Genomic DNA, 21952 nt, shown 5'->3' with positions numbered 1-21952 from the left:
GCGTTTTTACAGTGAAAGAGCCCTGGGTGTGCAGTTTGAATGCTGTACCTGGTTTTCCCCAAAAGTCAGGATTTCTCAGCGGGATTGTTTCAGCAGGCAGAGTCCACCTCAGCTTCCAATAGTGTTAAAAAAGGACTGTTGAAATCAAACTCCCAGTTGACTGCTATGTGGAGGTAGACCATTGGTCAGGCCAGAATCTGTAGTTATTCCCTTCCTAACATACATTCACAACCTAAAGAGGTGGAAGACTAATCTCTGAAGGATTGGAGGAACGTACTTTGACCTATGCCTGCTTCTTACGCCAAGGTCATTACCTGCTTTGAGTTTTGTGAGTCCTAAAGGCACACTCCACACTGAGAAACCAGCAGTTGCAAAGGGATGGTTTGGAGTAACCCAGCTCAGCTACCATTTCAACAGACCTGTTAAAAGTCAGGAGCATGTCTTGACTCCAAAGTGCCTTCAAGTTGGGTTACAATCTTCCACTGCTTAATTGCCCTCTTATAGTTTCTTCCTCATCAAAGAAGTTCGTTTGATTTCAGGTTCTTCTGACTTACTCAATGGCTTCTTAAACTCCCCAACTGAAAATCTTTTTATCTTATGATTTACTCTTTGAAGAAATCTAGTGGTCTTGAAGGATGCCATCTCCAGCTGATGCTGACTACAGAAATAGCTCCAACCAGTACTAGAAGCATTTGGATTTGGAATAACTCCCTCAAAGTACAGTCGCAGAATGGAGAAAAGGAATTCATTAACTCAGGGTAGAATTGAAATTATATTTTATTCATTCTTGATATGTTTTTCCTTTGATCTACCACAGCATCCAGGTGCCACTGCCTTGAGTCAGTGGACTTGACACACAAAAATATAAGCAGGGCAGAAGCTCTAACCATATTCCAAAACCTGCAGCCTCCCCTTGGGCTTCAGTTGATGTTGTCAGACATCAGTGCAGATAACAACCCAGCACATGCTGGGCACAGAAATCCAGTGCTGTTTACTAGCAGCAGGAGGTGTTATGTACCTCGTTTGCAAACCCAGTTGTTTGGGAAAACTTCCAGGGAAATGCAGCACCTATTGCTGAAGACCACTGGGCAACAGGATTTAGCTCCAAAAAGTTGTAAAGTGAAATTAATACTGGAAAAACAAAATGGAAACTGCCGCCTTCTGTTTATCCAGAAAAAAAAAGGTGTTGCATGAGGAAATACCCTGTTCTCCACCTACGTACCTCAGTTTGTCACTCAAATGTACCATCTCCAAAGATGGAGAAAAAAAGCGTCACTAGAGTATGACACCTTTGGGTCACTGTTGGTGCAAACTTAAATTCTAAATGAATCTCAAACACCTCTTTCCCCCTATCCAGATCAATCCAGCAATCAACCTCAATACATACTAAGAAACTTGGACACAGTATCAGAAGTAGGTCATAATTAAGCAAGGTAGCTTGTAAGAGCCTTACAGGTTGCCTAGAAACCACATTTGCAGAAGTGTTTAACCACGTCTAAAAATAATTGTCCAGACAAATCAGAGACCAACCAGCGCATTATTGTAAAAAAAGTCACCTCATGCCGACTAGGAGACAGAGCTCTTTGATCAGCCGTGCTCTCCTTTCACAAAATGAAAGAAAACCATCCCCACCAAAGGAAGTTCAGTGGTTTACAGTGCAGTGTGCCTACAGTAGTAGAGGTCTCATATAACCTGCCTGACATGGTATCAATTTTAGACAGTACCTATGAAGTCATCCGGACAAATCATTGCTTAAAACTGGATGGCATTGCACAGAAATGATCTGTAAGATAAACCCATTTTTGTATTTACAGAGTAGTAATCATTCTCCATCTGTGCAGTTCCCAAACCTGTCAATAACGCCAAACAAGCGTAGCATACTGGAAAACAAAGCACAGATCAACTTCTGCAAGGCTTGCTCCAGCAGACAGGATCCTGCTGAATAGAGTGCAAGATGTGTTATTTGTTTGTCCTGCGGAAAATTTTACAGAAACTGAAGCCCTTATATACTGCAGAAATAGTTGTCTTGGTTGTATTCCCTGTAGAGTAGCTTTGCTAGACACTGACCTGCAGTGCAGTAGATTGAACAGTACAGCTACAGGTCTTGCAGATATGGATAAAATGCTTGGAAAGACCTCTGACCTTTCAGAAAATGCCTGCAGAACTTCAGACACCAGCCTGTCAATCTTATGGTGTCTCATTCAAAGCACAGAAGAGCCTCCAAGGAAAGCTACTGGACTCGGAATAAGGGAAGATAATTGTATGACCCTTGGGATCTAGGCAGCATGGGGAATGTCACAACGATGCTGAGAACAGCAAACCGCTTCTGGTCTATGTGGAAAGACTTAGAAGCCCACGTACTTCACAGGGCTCAAACACATCACCTCCCCTTCCTTCCTCCCTCTATCTCTTCTCAACAGTTTCTCCTCAAGAGAAACAATGATGGCAAACACCTTCAGTTCACACCTCTAATTAAATTTCCAACTCTGCTGCAAGACACGTGGGAATAAAAGGCTAACACGGAACTTTCTACTTAGGCAACAACCAAAGAAAAAAAGCCCAGAGGCAGCTAGCAAAAGCAATACTGATGATGCCTCCTACCTCCATCCATGAAGCAGGGCCTTGCATCACTTCCTTATGTCATTCCTATTTCTAGAGCTAAAGCTCACCTTTCCACCCAGTTCTTGTAGCTGGGGATGTCCTTGGCGTAGAGAAGCTTGTTGGAGGGTGAGTCTTTGCCCAGACGATGCTCTGAGGTCGAACAGGAGTCCATGAAAGTCTGAGCCACTACAGAGAGGCAGGCATCTGTGATGCTATTCTTGTGAATGTCGAAGACAAACTGCGGGTTCTTGATCATGTTAACCCAGAACCGTAACGGCAGGCTGCAAGAGGGGTGGGAGAGGTAAGTCAGTCAGTGCACGATTCACAGGCTTTGCTGTGGGAGTTTACAATGGTAAATGGTGGATGGGAATCAAAGATCATGGTGTGGAGATAAGGATTCTGAGATAAGCTCTGATATACAATAAATTCCTCCCCTACAGGACTCTAGGGACAGCAGTGGAGTCACCTCGAGAGTGGCTTTTGTCCCTGTTATCCTTACAAGCCAGATTTTGTCAGTCTTAAAGTTAATGCCATCTTATTGAACTTGCACATAAATTAATGGGAGTATAATCGAGGTGATGAAAATGATTCCGAACTTCTCTACGTTAGGTTGCAATGTAAAGTCGCAGCTGTTGGCTGCTTCATCAGCTGAGGATAGGCATTGCATCAGCAAAACTTATGATGAACATTTGTCATTGAAGGACTTGGCTTTTAGCCCTCGTAGCAACCCCATGGGAAGAGAGGTAGATATGGCTCCCAGGTTAAGACTAGGAGTGTTACTGGCGTTCACTGTGTGCTGCGGATACCATGCCCTGTCACACTCCACATCTCAAGCCCAAGTCCGCATATGATCCCAGCACACCGGGCAAGAAGCAGTCATTACGTGACAGGGAAAACCCTGTTGCCTCAAGAGGAAAAATGGAACTGGGAAACAAGCGTTGAACCCTTTGAAATGAAAATATATCTGCCCTAACCAAGGAAATGTTATTTCAATTGCAATCCAAAGCCCTTCTTCCCCCCACTTTTTCTCAAAAGAACAGTTCATTTGTATGAGATGCCCTGAGGTAACTACCTCCAGCCTTTGCCTCAAGCCTTTTTGTCAGGGCAGAGCCATTCGTATGGCCTAGGAGCTGAGATGTGTCACTGATCACAGAGTCAAACTCTTGTCTCTCTGTCAGGTAGACCGTTAAGTCTACCTTCAGTGTGTGCACCTTCCCAAGAGGAGGTTGTTCTTCAGCTTAACAAATTCACCTGATGTTCAGGCTAAACTCCCCAGTTCCTCCCATTTGCTCATTACCCCCATGTGTTCACAGCACCATAAAAAATTCATCTCCAAATCCAATACGTTTTGGGTAACAGCAGGCAGTTTAGCATGTCCTGACAGAGGGATGACACCACATTTTCCTAAACCACTGCGTGTTCTCCTGAGCCAGTAAAATCACAAAGCAAATGTAAGGAAAGTCCCACACAGGTAATCCTATCAGCCAAGTTCAGGAGAGGTGGGAGATGCTGGCAATGAGACCTGGTAGAGTTGTAGGGGGGGGAACATTTTAGGCTGGGGATGGAGGTTCTTCTGTTGGGGGACGAGGCGGATGAGTGAACTATGCAGAACTTCTTCTGCAGGTGTTCGGATGGCAAACGCAGCCACAGTGCGGACGAGCCAAGAACCCGTGTATGTGTGCCTGAGTGTGTGTACGGGTGCGGGGAGGGGCTGGGGGAACCATGTCCCTAGCTGGGAATAATGAAGCCCATGATGTGACTTTGAGTTAATTTAATCTGATTGAAGAGATTTCTTCATACTGCCCCTTTTCACACATACATACACACTCTGCCTTCCCCCCTCCCCCCTTAAATAAACCTCCTGCTCATTTAGTCTGAGTGGCTGCAATCAGCCTTAGATTAGCGCTGCAGATAATGTTAATAATATGCTAATGTTTCATTAGTTGAAAGCCTCTTTGGTGCATGGGGTTTCTTTTTTTATGTCACTGCGCTGTGACGATCTGCCATCAGCATGGCTGGTAAAAGGAAAAAATGCATGAGCTGGGAGCCCCATGGCTCTCCTCTGCTGTTCCTTTTTTAGTCCCTGTATTTGCACAGGAGAAGGGGAGGGAGTGATTCCCCGGGGGACTCTTTCCAACAGGGAGACTCAGCGGAGAGAAGCCGCAGAGATCTTTTCTCTCCACTGATTCTGGTTTTTCCTTGCTGTCCCATTACATGTACGAAGAGGGGCTGCTGCCTGGCAGCTAGAGCAGGGGGCTGATGTCAGACTTTGTCACTCACTCTGAAGGAGACTCGCATCCAGCTCCAGCCCCTTTAAGTGCTTGGTACCATTTGAGATGCTCTCCTGGCCTCCAGCTGCCAGCCCAGGAGGGTACAAATCTCCTGTGAGTGCTGCACATCCCCTGCAGATGTCTGGGATACCTTAAAATATCTCGGATGGCACTAGATGCCTGGGCGTGGGCAAACAAATGGAGCTCTAGCCCCCCTCTGACTATAGTGGGAATTCAAACACCCAGTCTAGATGAAGACAGTGGTGCTGAATCCTCTCCCATGCCTCCCTAGATATTCCTATGGGCCTGGGCACTGCAGCAGTTAAACACTTCACCATTTTTCCTCATGAGGACCCTCAGAAACACTGTCAGCCCCCATGTAATACAGGGCAAAGTGGGACCTGTTTAGCCAAACCGCTCCATCCTAGAGAGCATCTGTTAGATTCCAGGATCTTCTGACTTCCCCATCAGCTTGGGAAGACTGAGCCCGGTGCTCTGAACCCCACGCCACGCTCCTCAGCTCCCCCAGCAGCCAGATCCCAAACGACACGTCCCTTTACTCTCCTTCCAGGCCAGGACCTGGTGCTGGACTGTACTGGGGTGTCTCACTCACCAATTGCTCTTCCAGGTGTGCCGCACGTGGGGGTCGTGGATGTTGTGCTTGTCAGCCTGCTCATCCAAGAAGTCGAACATGTATTTGATAGCTAGGGGAAGCGCACTGCCACGGTGAGCAGTGCTGAAGATGGTCTCAAAGAGGTCGTCTACAAATTTCTGGAGGGTGCCCTGTTGGGAGAAGGAAGCAAAGAAGAATGTGAGTTACCAAGGAAGAGGACATTGAATTTTGGTACCCTACTGAAAACAGAGTATGTCTGTGGATCAGGCCCATAAAGTGTGATTGAAAAGTGGGAGCCATCTAATATCTGTTAAATGCGACATGAGTTGGAACTTTCAATATAGATGTCTTTAAGCAGACACGTGCATCATCACAATCTCGACTACATCTGGTTAGCAGACAGATGTAGTAAGTCAAGATGCTACCTGTCCTCTCTGCTACTAGCACTCCCTGCCAGGGAGGGTGACTGAGCTGCGGTGGGATACTTCACCCCATCTCAGGTATATGGTGATGGAGAGGCCCTGATCTGTTTCCACCGAGATTCCTCTCCTCTGCATCCTATCCTCAACTGCTTTAGTCCATGCATGAGACAAAACCTAGCCATTTTCTTTGCTGGCTTTCATCCAGGGCCAATTCTTAAGCCAGGAATAGAAGTCAGATGACTGCAGGGCAGAGCAGAAGATGTCATTGAGACAAATGGGACAAGAGTTCGTGGAGAGAGGCAGCCGTTTTATGTGTGTGAGTAGTATAATAAATAACATGAACTTCATCTTATCCCCAAGAGACCTCATTTGTTACTACCCATTGGCATGAGACTGAGGCAAACCCTAGAAGCAACGCATGGATGTGTCAGGTACTGCTCTGCAGACCTCAGTAATACCCACTGCAGAGACTGCAGAGGTCTCCTTGTGCTCCTCTGGGAGGAGAATCCCAGATCCTGTGCTTGGAGAACCAGCCTGGACAAGCTGGTGAGGACAGTTGACCTTTAGCAAGAAGGTGAAGAGCTGGAATATCAGAGGGTGACCAGGTTTGGAAGAGGGGACAGTTGAGGAGCTGTGATAACCAGATGAGCTGCAGGCTGGGTTTGGGGGGGAACCAGGCAAGGCACGCTTTCCCTGCAGAATGGGGAGCTCTAGCCCATGTTTGAACCTCTGCTCTGCCACCAGAGCTTCATAGGCAGTTATATGTGAACAACACATACAGCTGGTAAAATAACCAAAAAGCAATCAAATCTCCAGCAAACGTTTTCTGACATGCAAAATTTCCTCTTCTGAAAAATAAACCCCTCCCCTTTCTCTGCAGACCCAGGAAAGAAATTCTCCTTACTAGAAACGAAGCGTCAGGTTCCGCCAGAATGGCTCAAGTTTACATAGCGCTAACAAATACTTAATTAGAAAGCTGGTGTCTCTTGCTGATTCACCACTTGATTTATTCTTTGGGAAACAAACAGAGGTACCTTTTGCTTGTGTGAACTCCTACAGAGTGAATAAAGGCCTGCAGCACATGTCTGACTCAGAAAGGGCCCCCGAGGGGAAATCTTGTTGGTCTGACATGGAAGAGCTGCCCTCAGGTTCAGTTTCTGGAGGGAATTAGTTCTCTACATGCTCACCCACACAAACACAAAGAAAACCTCTGAGGCTTTTAGGCAAGAGACTCTAGGTCTCAGAGGTCAGGGATTTACCAGAATAAAAATCATTGTCAGTTTAACTAAGTATTCCCTGGGATTGTATTACGAGCAATTGCTGTCTCTCCTCTTTCCCTCCCTCAAATGGTCATGATGAGAAAAGAAAATCACTCAGCCCAACAGGGGAAACAATAAACCCCCAGCCTTTCTACTCTCTCTGTTGCTGTGCAAGTTTCGCAGCTGCTTTCCTGCCATATCCACAACCCGCCCCCCCCGAGTGTTGAGTTTGTGATCCGGAACAGAAAGCAAAAGCGATTCAATGGTGGGGTAGGGGACATATCCCCAGACAGTGTAAATCAGCACCGGTCCAATGCTTGCTGGTTTACACCAGCTGGGGCCCGAGCCCTGGGGAGCATCATTTTCTTTTTACGTTGTATGACCCGTAAAAGCATCTTGATGCCAGGGAGCTGGACATGTACCAGGGGCTAAAGACAAAGCCACTTTATCTCCAAATCCCACTGCAACGTAGACAGCCTGAGTGAGGCTGCAGGGAGAGTCAGACATGAGAGGCAAAATGAGTTGAGGAACAAATGTGCAGGTAAGACTGTGTGGTAGGATTTAAGCATGTGATGGAGACCTGTCTGATGGGCAAACTCTCAGATGGTGTTTGCACGAACACATGAAATTGTGTTTGTGCCTATTAACACCCTGACAAAAAATGATAATAGTCAAAACTTCAGAGAAGGGAGGAAGACTGAGCTGTTTGATCACTGCTTGGTTTAATCCTGCTCAAAATGGGGTGAGATAACACCGTGATCGGCCACACCTGAGCCACAAGTACCCTGCAGATTCCACTTCTGGGATGCACTGAGATAACTCTCATGTTAGAGAGATTCGGGCACAGAGATGCTCTGCGCTGCAAGAGGACAGCAGAACTGCCCAAGAAGCCTGTCTGATTCTATTGCCTTCGTCTCCACCTGCCGTAGTCCCTGCTGGGGTGCAAAAGAAGATCGTTGCAGCCTCTTCATTAATGCAGGCTTCTCCGAGGAGACCACCATCCACAGGGTAGAAGAGCAAATAAATGTAAACCCAGACAACTGCTTTTGCCCACAGTCCTGTAGAGCCTTTTGAGATGAGTTAGGTGGAGGATAGTCTTGGTCAGAGATGAAAGAAAGTGAAAGGCCTGAGATCTTGTGTCAACCCCAGAGTGAGCCAGCTGCAGCAAGAACCGGCCATCCCCTTTGCAGGGAAGTGATGGTGAGTGACAGTGAGTTCTTTCTGTGCAGAGAGTGGCAATTAAGCCACTTTCGGTGGCTGTCCTAGAGCCAAAGTCCACTGCAGTAAGTTTTAGACCTGTCAGCTTGAGTGATCTCCACGTCTGCAAGTGTCCTCCTCATGGTGCTGCATCCCCAATTACGCTCAACACTCACATACTGCCCTACCACAGAAGTTTTGCAGGCTCTGGCAGGCACCCGCATAGGAGGCTGGTTTCCAGCATTTTGGGGAATATGGATTGAGAAGATGGGATCTTACCAACTTCCCAACACAGTCTTTGCCCTCTCTGCAGACACTTCCCATGGACCAGCTGTGGTGTGTGAGATGTGTCTGGAGATTCAGTTCAGGATGTCCCTGCTCTGTCCCCACCTGACTTAATCTTTATTTTCTCTTTGGAGACCCTGAGCTTTCCATGTCTCAGTAGGGATGGGCAGCTAACTCTGCTTGCTCTCCTTGGAGCTGGCCACCTATTAGCTACATCCCAGTCAACTTCTTAACCCGCTACCACATCATCAGCACAAGAGTCTTTATGGGCCCAGGGGAAAGATGGAGAAGAAGGACTTGCACCACAAAACTCAGGGTTTTGTGGCATAGGAGCCCATTTCAGACTGTGAGGCGTGACACATCCTTGGAACCTGATCTGAGCATATTTACTCCCTAGCTCTTCATTTGCTCAATTTTGGTACAAACTACAAGCCAGTATAATTGACAACCCCAGCACCTACCCTTGTGCTGGCTTTCTCCCGCAGTCTCATGGCCCTGGGCTCTTTACTACTCATTGCTCTCCAACGTCCCTTTCTGACTGCTTTCTAAATTCAAGCTCCTTCCCTACATGCTTGGAGCACTCGTCTTGCTCTATTTTCCTTCTGCTCCTCTCTCTTTATCCTCCTTTGGCATCCTTTGAGCAGTCTCTCATTTCTTGTAGTCAAGAAGTTCCACTGCAGCCTTTAAAAAAAAATTCTCACCCTCTTCCCCACCCCCACCATGTACCTTGGTGGCAAGTAGTCTTGTCAGGTAGATCTCAGAAACCATCTTGCTGCCCCGGTCACCCTCTTTTTGGTCACCATGCTCATGGTTCTTCACCAAGTGCCACATCTTGACTCCACTCTCAAGGTCAGGCGTGATCATGGGTGTGCGGGAACGGAGACTGTCCGGGCTGCCTGTGTAACGGATCATGTTTTCTGCAAAGAAAGATGCGTGTGTCTCAGCCCTAGTAGCACTTGTATTGGGATTAACATGCTAAGGACATGCCACCTAATAGAAGTTTTTCATCAGGCAGGCAAGAAGAAGACCTCTTCTGTCTGGGTTCGGTAGCAGGTACTTCTCCCATTCAGTATATGGAGTTGATGCTCATACAGATTCTGGTGTGGGGCTGAGACAATAAATCACAGCTGGTGAGTCCACCCTGGGGAGATGTTAGTTTGGGTCTCCAAAGTGGGAAGGCTGTAGCAGTACTGCAATGTCCCTGCTCTCACAAGGTCTGCATTTCCAAATTAGTATTAAATAAATTTTCATCAGCCAATCGTAACATTAGGCAACACAAGTATATCTCCTTGTGGAATTACAATGTGAGACGGAGAAGCCCCCAAAGCAGCTGTATGGACCGGGCCTTATTACCAAAGCATTATCTTATGACTGAGTGATTTGCTCAGCAAAGACATGGGATGTCAGCCAAGCCAGACTTGATGTCAATGTCTACACTATTAAATTAAACGAGGCTCAAACACTGTCCTTCAGTTGCTCGTGCTCTTTACTTCTTATCACATTCCCTGGCAAAGCTTTGGCCTGGGACAACTAGCACCATCAGTGTCAGACACTGCCCAGGACTGGTTCAGGGGATAGTACCAGCTACTCACGGTAACCAGTCTGGCTAAGCACAACTTGTTTTACCTGTAGGGACGTTAGCCACACCATGCCATGCTGCTTGGCATTATGGCCAGAGAACAGACCATGGCCTTTTTGCACAGTAATACTGATGTAGCTAACGTGACCTCTCGTCTAGCTCCCCATCCCCAGACTCAGGAGCTGTCTCCTCTCCCTCCTCCAGCATCAGAGCAATCCAGTAACTCCTGCCCAGCCACCCTCTTGACTCCCTGCTCCAAAATCTTGTTTTGACAGAAAGTAAACGAGAACCCCATGTGGGCCCGCACAAATTTCCTCTCCAAGGACACCTTTAGCCTCCAAATTTTACCTCCCTTTGGCTCTGAGTGATGGCATGAGGCATTCCCCTCTCCCTGACCTTCCAGCAATGCTGCAGATAGATAGAATCTTTTCCAACCATAATTAACAGAAGAGCATTGCACCTTTCTGTAGCAAGATCTGAATCAGCCTCATTAATGCATTACCAGTCTCTACATATTAATTATCAGATGGAATATCCTTTTCTCTCTGGATGCTGTTTTCTTAATTGCAATTAACAATCACTTCTGACCCACCACATCTTCTCCTCCCCCTGCATTCTTCCCCACTCCCTCCTCCTGAAAAATCAAATGGCAAAAGAATTAGAGAAATCCAGCAGAAATTAACCCCCCTCAAGTCTTCCTTTTCAAAGGTCATTGTGTCTTTCAGTAATTGCAACAACATGGCAAAGAGGATGAATATTAATAAGGGCTGGTGGATTGCCTATGTCCTTGGAGAAAGAGGAAGGGGGCTCCTCTGGACATTGAGTAACTGTACTTCCTTCAAGCTAAAGGGAGTAAGAAGGATTGGAGATGCTTTCATAAATTAAAAATAATAATAAACTGATATGACAGCTGAATCCAGGTTAGCGGATGGTTTTGCAGCGCTCTGGTTGCACATTAGAGATGTTTTGCTTTGCTGCCTGGCATCACCATAGTGAGACATATCCTGGGCTGCAATTCTAGCACAGGGGAGAAAGGTGTGTGATGGTGTGAGTGAGGCTCAGGAGGTCTCTGTTCAGCTCTACAGAAGAATTTCCACTGGGTCTCTATGTCACAGCTGTCTCATTCTCAGTTGTCTCATGGGTAAAGTGGGAACAACAATCCACTGCCTTGAGATATACTGATATAAGACCTCAGTAAGGAATTTTTATTATTATTCCAGGTGCAAATTCCCTTGGGACAATAAGATAGCTGGGTGGGACACACAACACCCACACTGAGATATAACTGTAGACAGGCTATGCCCTATGTAGATTGTGGTTGCTCATCTGTGCCACAGATTCTTCTTCACAACAGACTGAGCTCCAAGGACTTTGCCCACCAGAACGACTGAGCCCATACAGTGTGCAGTGCTTCTCCCTTGCCTCTTCCTGTGCAAACTCTGAGTGAGATTCAGTGATCTAAAATGTAGGCAGCTAATTATATAGGCTCCTCCTTTCATTAATGAGGGAGGAGAAATACTTCCCAAGAGCAATCCAACCACTTGGATCAACAGCTTGGACCAAATGCCAAAGTTTTAGATGGCTAAATTCCCTCCTCCTGCCATCCCTCAAGCAATCTTATCAACTAGTGTCCTGGTTTTGGCTGGGATAGAGTTAGTTTTCTTCCTAGTAGCTGGTATAGTGTTATGTTTTGAATTTAGTATGAAAAGAATGTTGATAACACACTGATGTTTTCAGTTGTTGCTAAGTAGCGTTTATACTAAGAAGTCAAGGATTTTTCAGCTTCTCCTGCCCAGCCAGCAAGAAGGCTGGAGGGGCACAAGAAGTTGGGAGGGGACACAGCCAGGACAGCTGACCCAAAGTGGCCAGAGGGATATTCCATATCATGTGATGTCATGCCCAGTATATAAACTGGGGGAGTTGGCCTGGGGGTGGATCGCTGCTTGGGAACTATCTGGGCATCAGTCAGCGAGCAGTGAGCAATTGCATCGTGCATCACTTGTTTTGTATGTTCCAATCCTTTTACTATTATTATTGTAATTTTATTATTGTTATTATTATAATTATTATTTTCTTCCTTTCTGTTCTATTAAACTGTTCTTATCTCAACCCACAAGGTTTACTTTTTTTTCCCAATTCTCTCCCCCATCCCACTGGGCGGGGGGAGCGAGTGAGCGGCTGCGTGGTGCTTAGTTGCTGGCTGGGGTTAAACCACGACAACTAGTCATCTGCCTATCATTCTCTCTGCTGGTTCTCAGCCTCTTGTAACCACCACGACTTTTGGGATCTCTTCTCCAGTGTTCTTTCAATCTATATCAGCACACAAATCCTTACCGTACTTGCTGGCTGACGTCCGGGAGACTGTGGAGTTGTTGACTGCATTGTAGGCAGTGACTTGCTTGGAGACTAAAGCTACCACAGATCCATCTGGCACCTGTAGACAAAAAGGGACTTTGTCACTAAGCTTCTGAAAACTGGCTGAGGAGCATGCCAAGGACAGCAGAAATTCAAGCAGCAGAAACTGAGCCGTAAAACAGTGTCACTGTAGGCAGGACAGTAGTTTTGGCCCAAAGCTTCAAACGCTTTCTTCAGTGGGTCTGTTAACAAAAAAGGGACAAAATCCCTTGTTACACTGCTAGAAGCCTGCACTTGCACAATAGGACAACTGATGACAAAGCAGACTCTGCTCCATTCAGGTCCTGATTCAAAGTCCTATGATGACAATGTGAGTCTTTGCATTAACCTCAGTAAAGCTGACAGTAGGTTCTTCACAAGGAACCTCTTCGGCAGAACAGGAGCATGAGAAAAATAAGATCATCTGAGCTATTTCAAACATGAAGGATGGGATGTCCCATAAGGACGATAAAACTGATGTGAAATTTTCTATTCCTTCCACCTCAATTGCAGGTGATATCTCAGTACCAGGCTCAGAAATGGATATCTACATTTTCCACTTTGACTGATCCTGTCAGCCTCCCCATGCAGAGTCTCCCCCTTCCACATGACAAATGCACTGCTGGACTGAAGCAATTACCACAACTTCTTTCTCTCTGCTGTGTCAGAAGGTCTCAGACAGGGGAAAGCCGTAAGTTTGGAGTGGCTGTGCTCCAGGATGTCATTGGACAGTGTTTCCACAGACAACAGAGCTTTCTGAAACGAGCCAGACTTTCCATCTCTATAGCTAGGCGATTCATGTGGGTCCTGTATCAGAAATGTTAACAAGCCAGTGGCTCAAAGGAGCCATATCAGGAATATCTGTGATAAATAAGACATCATAAAAAGGAGATGGGTGAAAAAAAAAAAACTGCTAACGTCTAACTCTTGTCTGTGTAATAATAATAATTAGCACTTGAACAGTTTTTCATCTTCAAAGCATTGCAGAGCCTAATTAAATAGCCCCTCAGCAATCACAGAAGGCAATTATTGGCTCTTTGTAGTTTTAGCCCCACATTACAGATGGGGAAACTGAGGCAGCAGGAGTATCAGTGTCTGTCCCAGCATGCTCCATGTCTGCCCTCAGGATAGCCAGGGTAAATGATATAGAGGTCAACACCCTGGCAGCTGAGATGTGTTCTGCCCCAGCTTGTCCATATAGCTGGGAGCTCATTGCCTGAAGCAAACAACTGGGAAAAGCAAAAAAGGGAAAGAAAATTATGCCTAGTTTGTGGGTGAAATAAAATAGAAAACATTCCTGCTCCTCCTGAAAAAATTGTTCTGGAGTCAGCCAGCAATGCCTCAGTCAATCTGAAGTTAAAAGTTTTGTTTCCTTTTCAAATTATTTCTTGCTGCCTCCACAGGTCAGCTCTTAAATGAAAAAAAAATCTTGTTATGAAACATAGATTGCTAAGGTGTGATTGAGGAAATGACAAAATTGTCAGCATTGGATTAAACTTAATGAAGTGCTTTTTTTTTTTTTGGCAAGGAGGGAAAGGAGTAGGGGGAGCTTTTGACCAAAACTCCATTTTTCATAAAATTTATCACTTGTGTAAGATATTTTCAGACATCTTTAGCCCTCTGTTATGGATCTCAACATCCTGCAGAAATGGATGTCAACAGGATGGATGTACTCAACACAGGGGCTCTGTCCAGTTATTGCCCACTCAACTGTTGTTTATGTCTGCATCTTAGAGAATAATAATTTGCCCTTCTCCTTTTCACTTTCTTAGCTCATCTACCTTCCACCCATCGCCTCACACAGTTACCTGATAGTGTGCCAGCGTGTTGAGTCTCTTCCAGTCATTCTCTATCTTGGTCGTGATGTCTTCATCCTGAAGGATCATCCTTGCCCCGCTTGCTTGCCGCCACTCTGCAAGAAGAACAGGGACATTGAACTCTGCTGTGCAGAGCCTCTGGGACAGAGGGCAGAGCCCTGGCAATGCCCCTGTCCGTAACCCACGTGGTCACACATGTGTGGGCTCCATCCGTGTAGCAGCATGTCAGTCATTGCCATTACGCTCGGTCAGATGCCTACGTACAACATACAAGTGCACAAATGTCCAGACTCCTCTTTCCAGAGGGAAAGAGAAGACAGGTGAACCATGAAAGGTTCAGGGAGATGGTTCAGGAAAGTATGCAAAAATCATAGCCTCGTGGCAAAGTGGAGAGTCAAGTCCTAGGTTATCCACACCATTTTACCCGTGATAAAATGATATTGCTATCACAAAACAACTTTTACACAGGAAACACTCACCCCTTTAAAGCGTGACACCGTATAGAGATCAGAACATAGAGCAGTTGCCTACAGAGATGAGAGGTCCAAGGCTAGGGCAGTGCAGCACACAGTGGTGAGGTCCATACAGATAAATAAAGCAATGACCCGAGAGCCATGGATCCATTGGCAGAGCTGAACAGAGCAAGGTCTGGTGCTTCAGCACCCTGGTTATGCACAGTGCTTAACTCTTGGCTGACTCCCTGGCTCTGTTCTTGCTTCAACGCGGCTTTTTCCAAGACCAGCCTGTCCTTGCGTATGTTAGCCATCACCATGGGACAGGAATAAATGAATGTGTCGGGGATAGAACTTCATCCCTGGCCCTCTTTCCTTTAGCAGCGTAGACACAGCCTTTGTTGATACCTGAGATATGTCTAACTGTCAAGACCCAGCCCCAGAGAGGGCTCCCCCGGGCAGAGCAGGGTCTTGTTCAGCACAGCACCAGACCCTGTGCTGGGCTCAGTTCATCTCCATTAGTGCTTGCACAATACTTCTTGCTACTCACATCCAGAAGTGATGGAGAGCAGGAAGCCCTTAGCTTTGGGCACAGTAGAGGCACAATGGGGAGAAGAACCAAAGATGGAACCAACATCCTGCTCCATGGTGCACGTAATCTCTACCAGCCTTCAGCAGCATGTGGCAGAAGGGCTCCAGTTTCTGACCACATCCAGCTCTCCAGCCTCCACCCCAAAATGCTCAATGCTTCTCTCCCTCTGCAGGACTGGAGCACCCTGTCACTGCTCAGGGTACCACCTTTCCCTCAAACCTTGAAGAATGTTCCATGTGGAGGATTGTCACAGCTTTCCCCACAGAGAGCTCACAGACTTGTCTGAAGCCAAGGAACACAAACACGGCCAAAAGGAGAGAAATGTAGTATCACCTGGTGACAGCAGGGAAAGCTGTGGCTTAACCCCGGACAACCTGGACCATCCAAAGCTTCCTTTTTGGTTGTCATGTCTCAGTCACAGTGACCCAGCCACATACAGTTTAGCCAGAGCCGAATCAGAAAGTCTATTCTTTTGTAGGAGTTAATTAAAATCAACTCTTGGATATGGAGACATCACCTACCACCCCTGCTTATTTCTCCTAATATAAAAATGCAAGGACCATTACAGATTTCTTTTGGTTTCAGCAGTTTTCTTATCACATAATTAAAATGTATTGGGAAAGCCTCCCTTGCCTTTATTATTCATTTAAATTAGCAGGAAGAGGTCAGCTGCTGTGTTTATTGCTGGGTGTTACTTTGGCTGGAGATACTCAGAGAGTAAGCAAAGGTTATGTTGGCTAAGCACTGATCCTGAACAGCCCTTCATTTACTCCAGCTCCTTAGATCCTCACCCACATTATCCTTGTGATGTCCGAGGATGATGCTCTCTGTTCATTCCCACCTGGACCGGATTCCGGGAAGCTAACTGGTCCCAGACATTGCTTGGCAGAGCATAAATGCTGAAGTTTGGGGTGGCCTGGGAAATGGTGCTCTTACAAAGTGCCACACAGAGTGCCAAAAGCCCAGAGAATCTGTCTCTTCTGTGCCTTCTTCATGGTCTCTTGGGCACGGTGTCTCTTCGACCTCTCTCCTTCAGGGCTCTGGATGTTCCTATGGTCCTCCTCCCTCCTGACTCATCTTGGGCGAGAGACACACACATTCGTGTAGTGTTTCTGGAGGGATGCACGAGTTCTCAGTGTTGCACTTGGCTCTGATATGAAGGGTAGGCACAGCTTTCCTCATTCTGTGCTTTATCATGTGTCAAGGGCTGGACAAGGTCCTCAGAACAGCAGAAGCTTTCCGTCTGCTTCAGGGGAGCCGGGGACATCGTGGGATGTCCCCTCAAGGTCTTTGTGCTCCTGCACAGACACGGCATTGCCAAGCTCTTCCCCTTGGCCTGCCTGTAGAAAGGGGCCATGCGAGGAAGAGGAAGGGCCAGCCTGACTCTGCACAAGACCCACTCCTGAGCAAGACAAGGAGGAAAACACCCTGCAGAGCAGGTTCAGAGCATCTGGCTTCAGTTTTCCAGCCTGTTTGCCCTGATGAAATACAAATCACTTCATCGTGCATGTGAGCAATGTCTGGGAAAGGACCCCCAGTTGTGGTCCCCCAATTCTTCCTTGTCTCACAGGAGCACACCACGCTCCCCTTCTCCGTGAGTGCCAGCTGAGGTGGACACACACTGGTCTGCAAAGAAATGCAATGGCTGGGAGCAAGGGAATGGGAAGGGAGGATGCAAAGGAGGAAAAGGTGACCCCGGCATCCATATTCACAGCACTACGTGAAAACTGTTAGCTTTGTCCTCGCTGGCAACACCCTGTCCCCTCTCTCATCAGATCTGTGCACTCCTCTGCGAGGCGGCACAAAGGAGAGACATACTCCAATCCAATTTGTTACACTTCCACCTTCCGGAGAGAGGGAGAGAGAGGGGGAGGGAGGTAAAAAATCCCATTATCTTTATCAAGCCTTCCAATCAGGAGCAGTGGTAAATGCAAACTCAGGAGACAGCTGCTGTGAAGCCTTTATATTTCATTCAGCAGATAGTGTATCTTTTTATTGCACGCAGGAATTACTTCTTCTTTTTTTTTTCTTTTTTCCTTTTTTTTTTTTTTTTTTTTTTTTTTAAGAAGCAACCTTTCTGTTCAGCTCAACTGGGAAAAAGGAAATTCCAGGGGCCTTTGACAAAGAGGTGCTTCTTTGAGCTGTAGCAATGCCTGGCTAGGGAATGACCCAGTGGGAAGATGGGCGATTAGGAGATGTCCTCCTGCACCTCAAATCCTATAGAAAATGTTACACCTTCCTCGTGCCTTCTCTCTGATCCGAGTCACCCTGAAGATGCCCATTGAACAAGGGAGAAAATCGTAGCAGAGAGAACATTTTTCAGAGGCAATTTAAATAACCAGGTGGATGGAAAACCTACCAGCTCACTCCAAGTGCCTTCATTTGAGCTAGTCATCATCAGTTACAGCATCCTTTACAGGCACTTCTAGGTCATGATGCATCCATTTCAATCAACTGTTCATGCCATATACTGTGCTTCCCATCCTTTTCCTAAAGACCCAAAGCCTCCCATGAAGGGCTGTGCAACAGTTTGTGGCTGACTGTGCACAGCAATGGCATGTGGAACAAATGCACGTGGCTTACCCAGGCTCAATGCCTATTTCATGAACACTTGTGCTTGTGAAGGATTAGTCTGAAGAGCTGGGGGGCTGATTTTAGTCTTATGAGTGTTTTTTCACTTCCCAGTAATTTCCACATGAGAAACAGATTGGTGCAGGAAACAGGAGAATAAACCCTTTGCCTGTATGCTGCAGGCACCAGCGCAATCAGGTGGGTAGAAAAAAAAAAAGGGTAAATGTCTAGTATGTGGTGACCTCTAGGAAGAGAGGAGAAACTCAGATCTGCTTCTGCAGTGGAGAAAGGACCACCGTGGTTGAGGAAAAAAAAGTTCATATCAGAAAGTGCAGATGGAAGATGCCTGGGAAATATTTCATCCTATATATGCAAGTTGCCTGCCTTACTCGAGTTGGACCCAGTTTAAACGGCTCCTAAAGGTTGAGCCCCGCATCCCAGTACTGCACCGTTGGTGGGGCAGCGAAAGCTTGCCTGACATGGTCCACAATGAGCCTGAGACAGCATCACTGAGTGCAAGGCAGTCAACCTAGTAGCTCCCATCACCTCAGCAGTCCCTTTCAAAAAGCAACCGAAACACAGGGAAGAGTGAATGCCTCAGCATGAAGCCAAATTCCTGTTTCGCGATCCTCACACCCTAATGCTTTCCCAAAGATGGGGTATTTTATTTATGGTGAGGGTGTTAAAAAATAATAATCACAAAAATAGCCACTGTAGAAAGAAGCCTTTACTCAGAGGGCTGCAATTGGGGTTTTGGACTAAAATGTAACCTCAGGGTGTCCAAAATAAGTGCTTTCAGCTGACAACCCCCTCCATGAGTTGTCTGGGTAACTGCAAAACATTATGACATTTGCGACACACACAAGTCACTCTGCCTGCAGCTACCCTGCATTTAACAACTCAAAATAACTCATTAGCTTGTTTGCTTTCTTCCATGTGAGCAATCCGGCCTTAGTATGGACAGAAAGCCCAGAAAATTGTAATGGTAATAGAAAATGGTGTTGCTGTTTAGAAAACCATCGATTTCAAGGCCAGATTACAGTCATCTGCTCTGACCTCCTGTTTGGAATGGACTAGCGGGGCTGATCCAGCTGCCTTTGCAGTTCTGAGCATTCAGCCTAGGGCAGGCTGATCCTGAGAGCTCTGTGCTGCTTCCTAATGGCCAGCAGTGCTTTCTGCTCTCCCCTTGCTGCCTTCACTGTCACCAAAGGATGCCAGGTGCCAATAAACATCTTTTCCTGCAAAGAGGCTGGGCTGGAGCTGTGGCTGGACGTGCGTATCCTCTTTTCCTGCTTCACCCATGCCAGCCCTGCTCCTCCCACCTTGTTAGCTGCTGTGCTAAAGGAGCCTGCAACTATATTGCTGCTGGCAAGACTCTTCTGCTAGATGAGGGGGGGGTTGTGTTTTGTTTTGTTTTGTTTTGTTTTTTTTCCCCACCTGCATCATCAATGCTATTGGCCAACAATGCTATTGCTCATTAAGCAGTCTCCTGTCAGTATGGACAAGTCTGTCCTCTGAGGGGTGCTCAGGCTCATAAATACTTTCTGGAACTCGCTGGTCCTCAGCACCGCTCAGCAGGTCAATATTTCTTAAAACAGCAGCAATCCTGGATGCAAAATTGTCAGGCTCCAGCTGGGACCACACACACACACACACACACACACACACACACACACTTTTGTATCTGTCACTTGTCAGAGCTACAGTAAAATCTGTGGACTCCAACTTGTCCCTCGTATTTGCAACATGCAGGTAAAATTCCCACCTCCCGTTACGGATGCATCATTCATCCCCACAGCAGAACAAACTACTTTCCACTCACACCCAGTCTGGGATCCGAACGTAATGGGCTCTGTGGCCATCCTCCAGCACCAGACAGGTCAAGAGATCTGGCTGGAAACCCCACTCCTCCGGCCCACTGTGCCCTGGCACCCTGCCCTATCCGCCCTCCTGCTCACCCTAGCACTCACCATTCGCCTGCTGACTCACAGCCGCTCCAGAATCACCTTGAGTCCTTTCTTGATGATCTATATGATCTGTTCTTTACTGCTGCTGGTTTTGGCACCTTGTTTCGTTATTCTAACTGCCTTTCATGAGCAGGAATCTTGCTGCAATTTCTGTCAAGAATCCCCTCCTCCCCTACACATACACACACACATATAGACGCTTTAATCCCTGACCTCTCATTCCTACCTCCATTATTGCTGTGAATTGTTTCTTGGCATCAGTCCATCCCTTCTCCTTTTGGTTCCTCTTCTACTTTGCTGGGTTTTATAGACTCCATCATTTTCCACTCAACTCTCTTTCACTGAAGGTCATTGAGGGCAAATTCTGGCAGATACAGCCACAATGCAGTCCCCAGCTCCCTACCAGACACCTCTACAATGCCCCGAGCAGATTCTTCTACATTCTTTCACAGTCAACTCCAGGTGTACTATCACACCTGCCCCTGGACCCCAACTTCAGACACCTCACTCCTCCCAGCATTCTTGCTCCAGATTTTGAGCAGAAACGGATTTCGGACTCAGAGGCACCCCTGCACTGGTCTGTACAGCACCCAGCGTGCCCCAGAGCTCAACAGCACAACTGCCTAGAAATGCAAGTGAAGCTGGGGCTGCTCTTTTCACCCTCCAAGCAGAGCAATGCACAAAGGAACAAAACACTGAGAAAAAAAGCATGAATTCATAAACAGAAGGGCTAATCTTTTCTTAAGACCTCCTAGTCCTCTGCAGAGAGGAAATCTCAGAGCAGCAGCTCCCAGCCCTGCTGTCGGTGGTGGGGTGCTGGCAGGAGAGGGAAGCAGTCAGGGGTGAGATGGATGGAGCCCACTGAACATAGGATGCTTCATTCCCTTTCCTGTGCCTGCACAACGAGTAATTAATACTGCTTGGGCTGTGACTATCTCAGCAAGAAGATATATATAATTCAAACCCTCACTATTCAGAGGAGAGCTAGGAATAAATCTCTGCAACCAGAACACTGCTGAAAACATCACCCTGGGCATTTGGTACTCTTTTTCCAGGGGTCTTTGGCAGGACAGCGAGAATAGCCCCCATCATGCCTTTTCCATACCCTCGTCCAAGCTGAATTCTGTGGGCAGAAAAGCAGGATGGCTACTGGTCTTTTTAAATCCTCAAGGCCAAAGATTTCATAAGCCAGGAGCGTATGCAGCAATTTAATCAGTCTCTGCCGCCCTCTCACCATTGCGGCTGCTTGCACAAGCACCAAGGGTACACTCAGTCTGGAAAGGTGGCACCTGCCCCAGAAAACAGTGTCTGGATTGAGTTTGGCTGTCTCCCATCTCCCCTCTCCCCACCGCCCAGGGGCAATCAGGGCCCGTTGTGCACTCACATACCCAAGTCCATATCAGCAGCTTTGGGCCGGTGGGAGCAGGGCACGTTCTTGAAGATGGCATCGAGGATCTTCTCCTTGACCTGCGTGATGGTGTCACAATTCAGGATCTTCACCGGGATCTCGGGGCTGTTCACATTGTCGGGGTTGACGCAGCTCAGGACCTGAGGGAGAGGCAGTGAGACCCACCACACATTTCACAGCAGCACGGGAACCCCGTGGCTGTCCTTCTTGCAGGTCCCTGCATCTTACAAGCCAGAGGGATCTAGGGTGCAATGAGGGGAAAAAAACGTGTACCAAAAGTATTCCCTCTTTCAAGAGGGCACAGAGATCTGGTTTCACACAGGGGGATTCCATGCATCCACGCCTGTGCTGCTCTCACCCCTTACCACTGTCTGTGCCCAGTGAATTAAAGGTAACTCAGCCGTTGGCTCTCAGCTAAGTGTTGCGGGCTCCCAGATGTTGCAGCCAGTGCCTTAGGGCTGATGTGAAGGTTCTTCTGAACTTGTGTCTCACACCACTTACCTCTGTGAGGTAAAACTATACCTG

At 47.1% G+C, this 21952-nt stretch overlaps 1 protein-coding gene across 3 annotated transcripts in view; it reads right to left on the bottom strand.

Annotated features, from left to right (window-relative positions):
- PLXNA4 (plexin A4) overlaps nucleotides 1-21952 on the bottom strand; it is a 462053-nt gene that overhangs the window by 15033 nt on the left and 425068 nt on the right. For all 3 annotated transcript variants that reach the window (XM_030015469.2, XM_030015470.1, XM_030015471.1), the window contains 6 exons: nucleotides 21408-21567; nucleotides 14429-14532; nucleotides 12561-12660; nucleotides 9374-9564; nucleotides 5485-5654; nucleotides 2670-2882 (listed from right to left, as the gene is read on the bottom strand). In XM_030015469.2, coding sequence (XP_029871329.1) covers nucleotides 2670-2882; nucleotides 5485-5654; nucleotides 9374-9564; nucleotides 12561-12660; nucleotides 14429-14532; nucleotides 21408-21567 — 938 coding nt within the window. The remainder of the gene's footprint in view (nucleotides 1-2669; nucleotides 2883-5484; nucleotides 5655-9373; nucleotides 9565-12560; nucleotides 12661-14428; nucleotides 14533-21407; nucleotides 21568-21952) is intronic.

Source organism: Aquila chrysaetos, chromosome 5 (genome assembly GCF_900496995.4).
Source record: "Aquila chrysaetos chrysaetos chromosome 5, bAquChr1.4, whole genome shotgun sequence".
NCBI classification, from domain to species: domain Eukaryota; kingdom Metazoa; phylum Chordata; class Aves; order Accipitriformes; family Accipitridae; genus Aquila; species Aquila chrysaetos.
The sequence above is the reverse complement of the archived record's forward strand: the minus strand, read 5'-3'. Positions and strand labels throughout refer to the sequence as shown.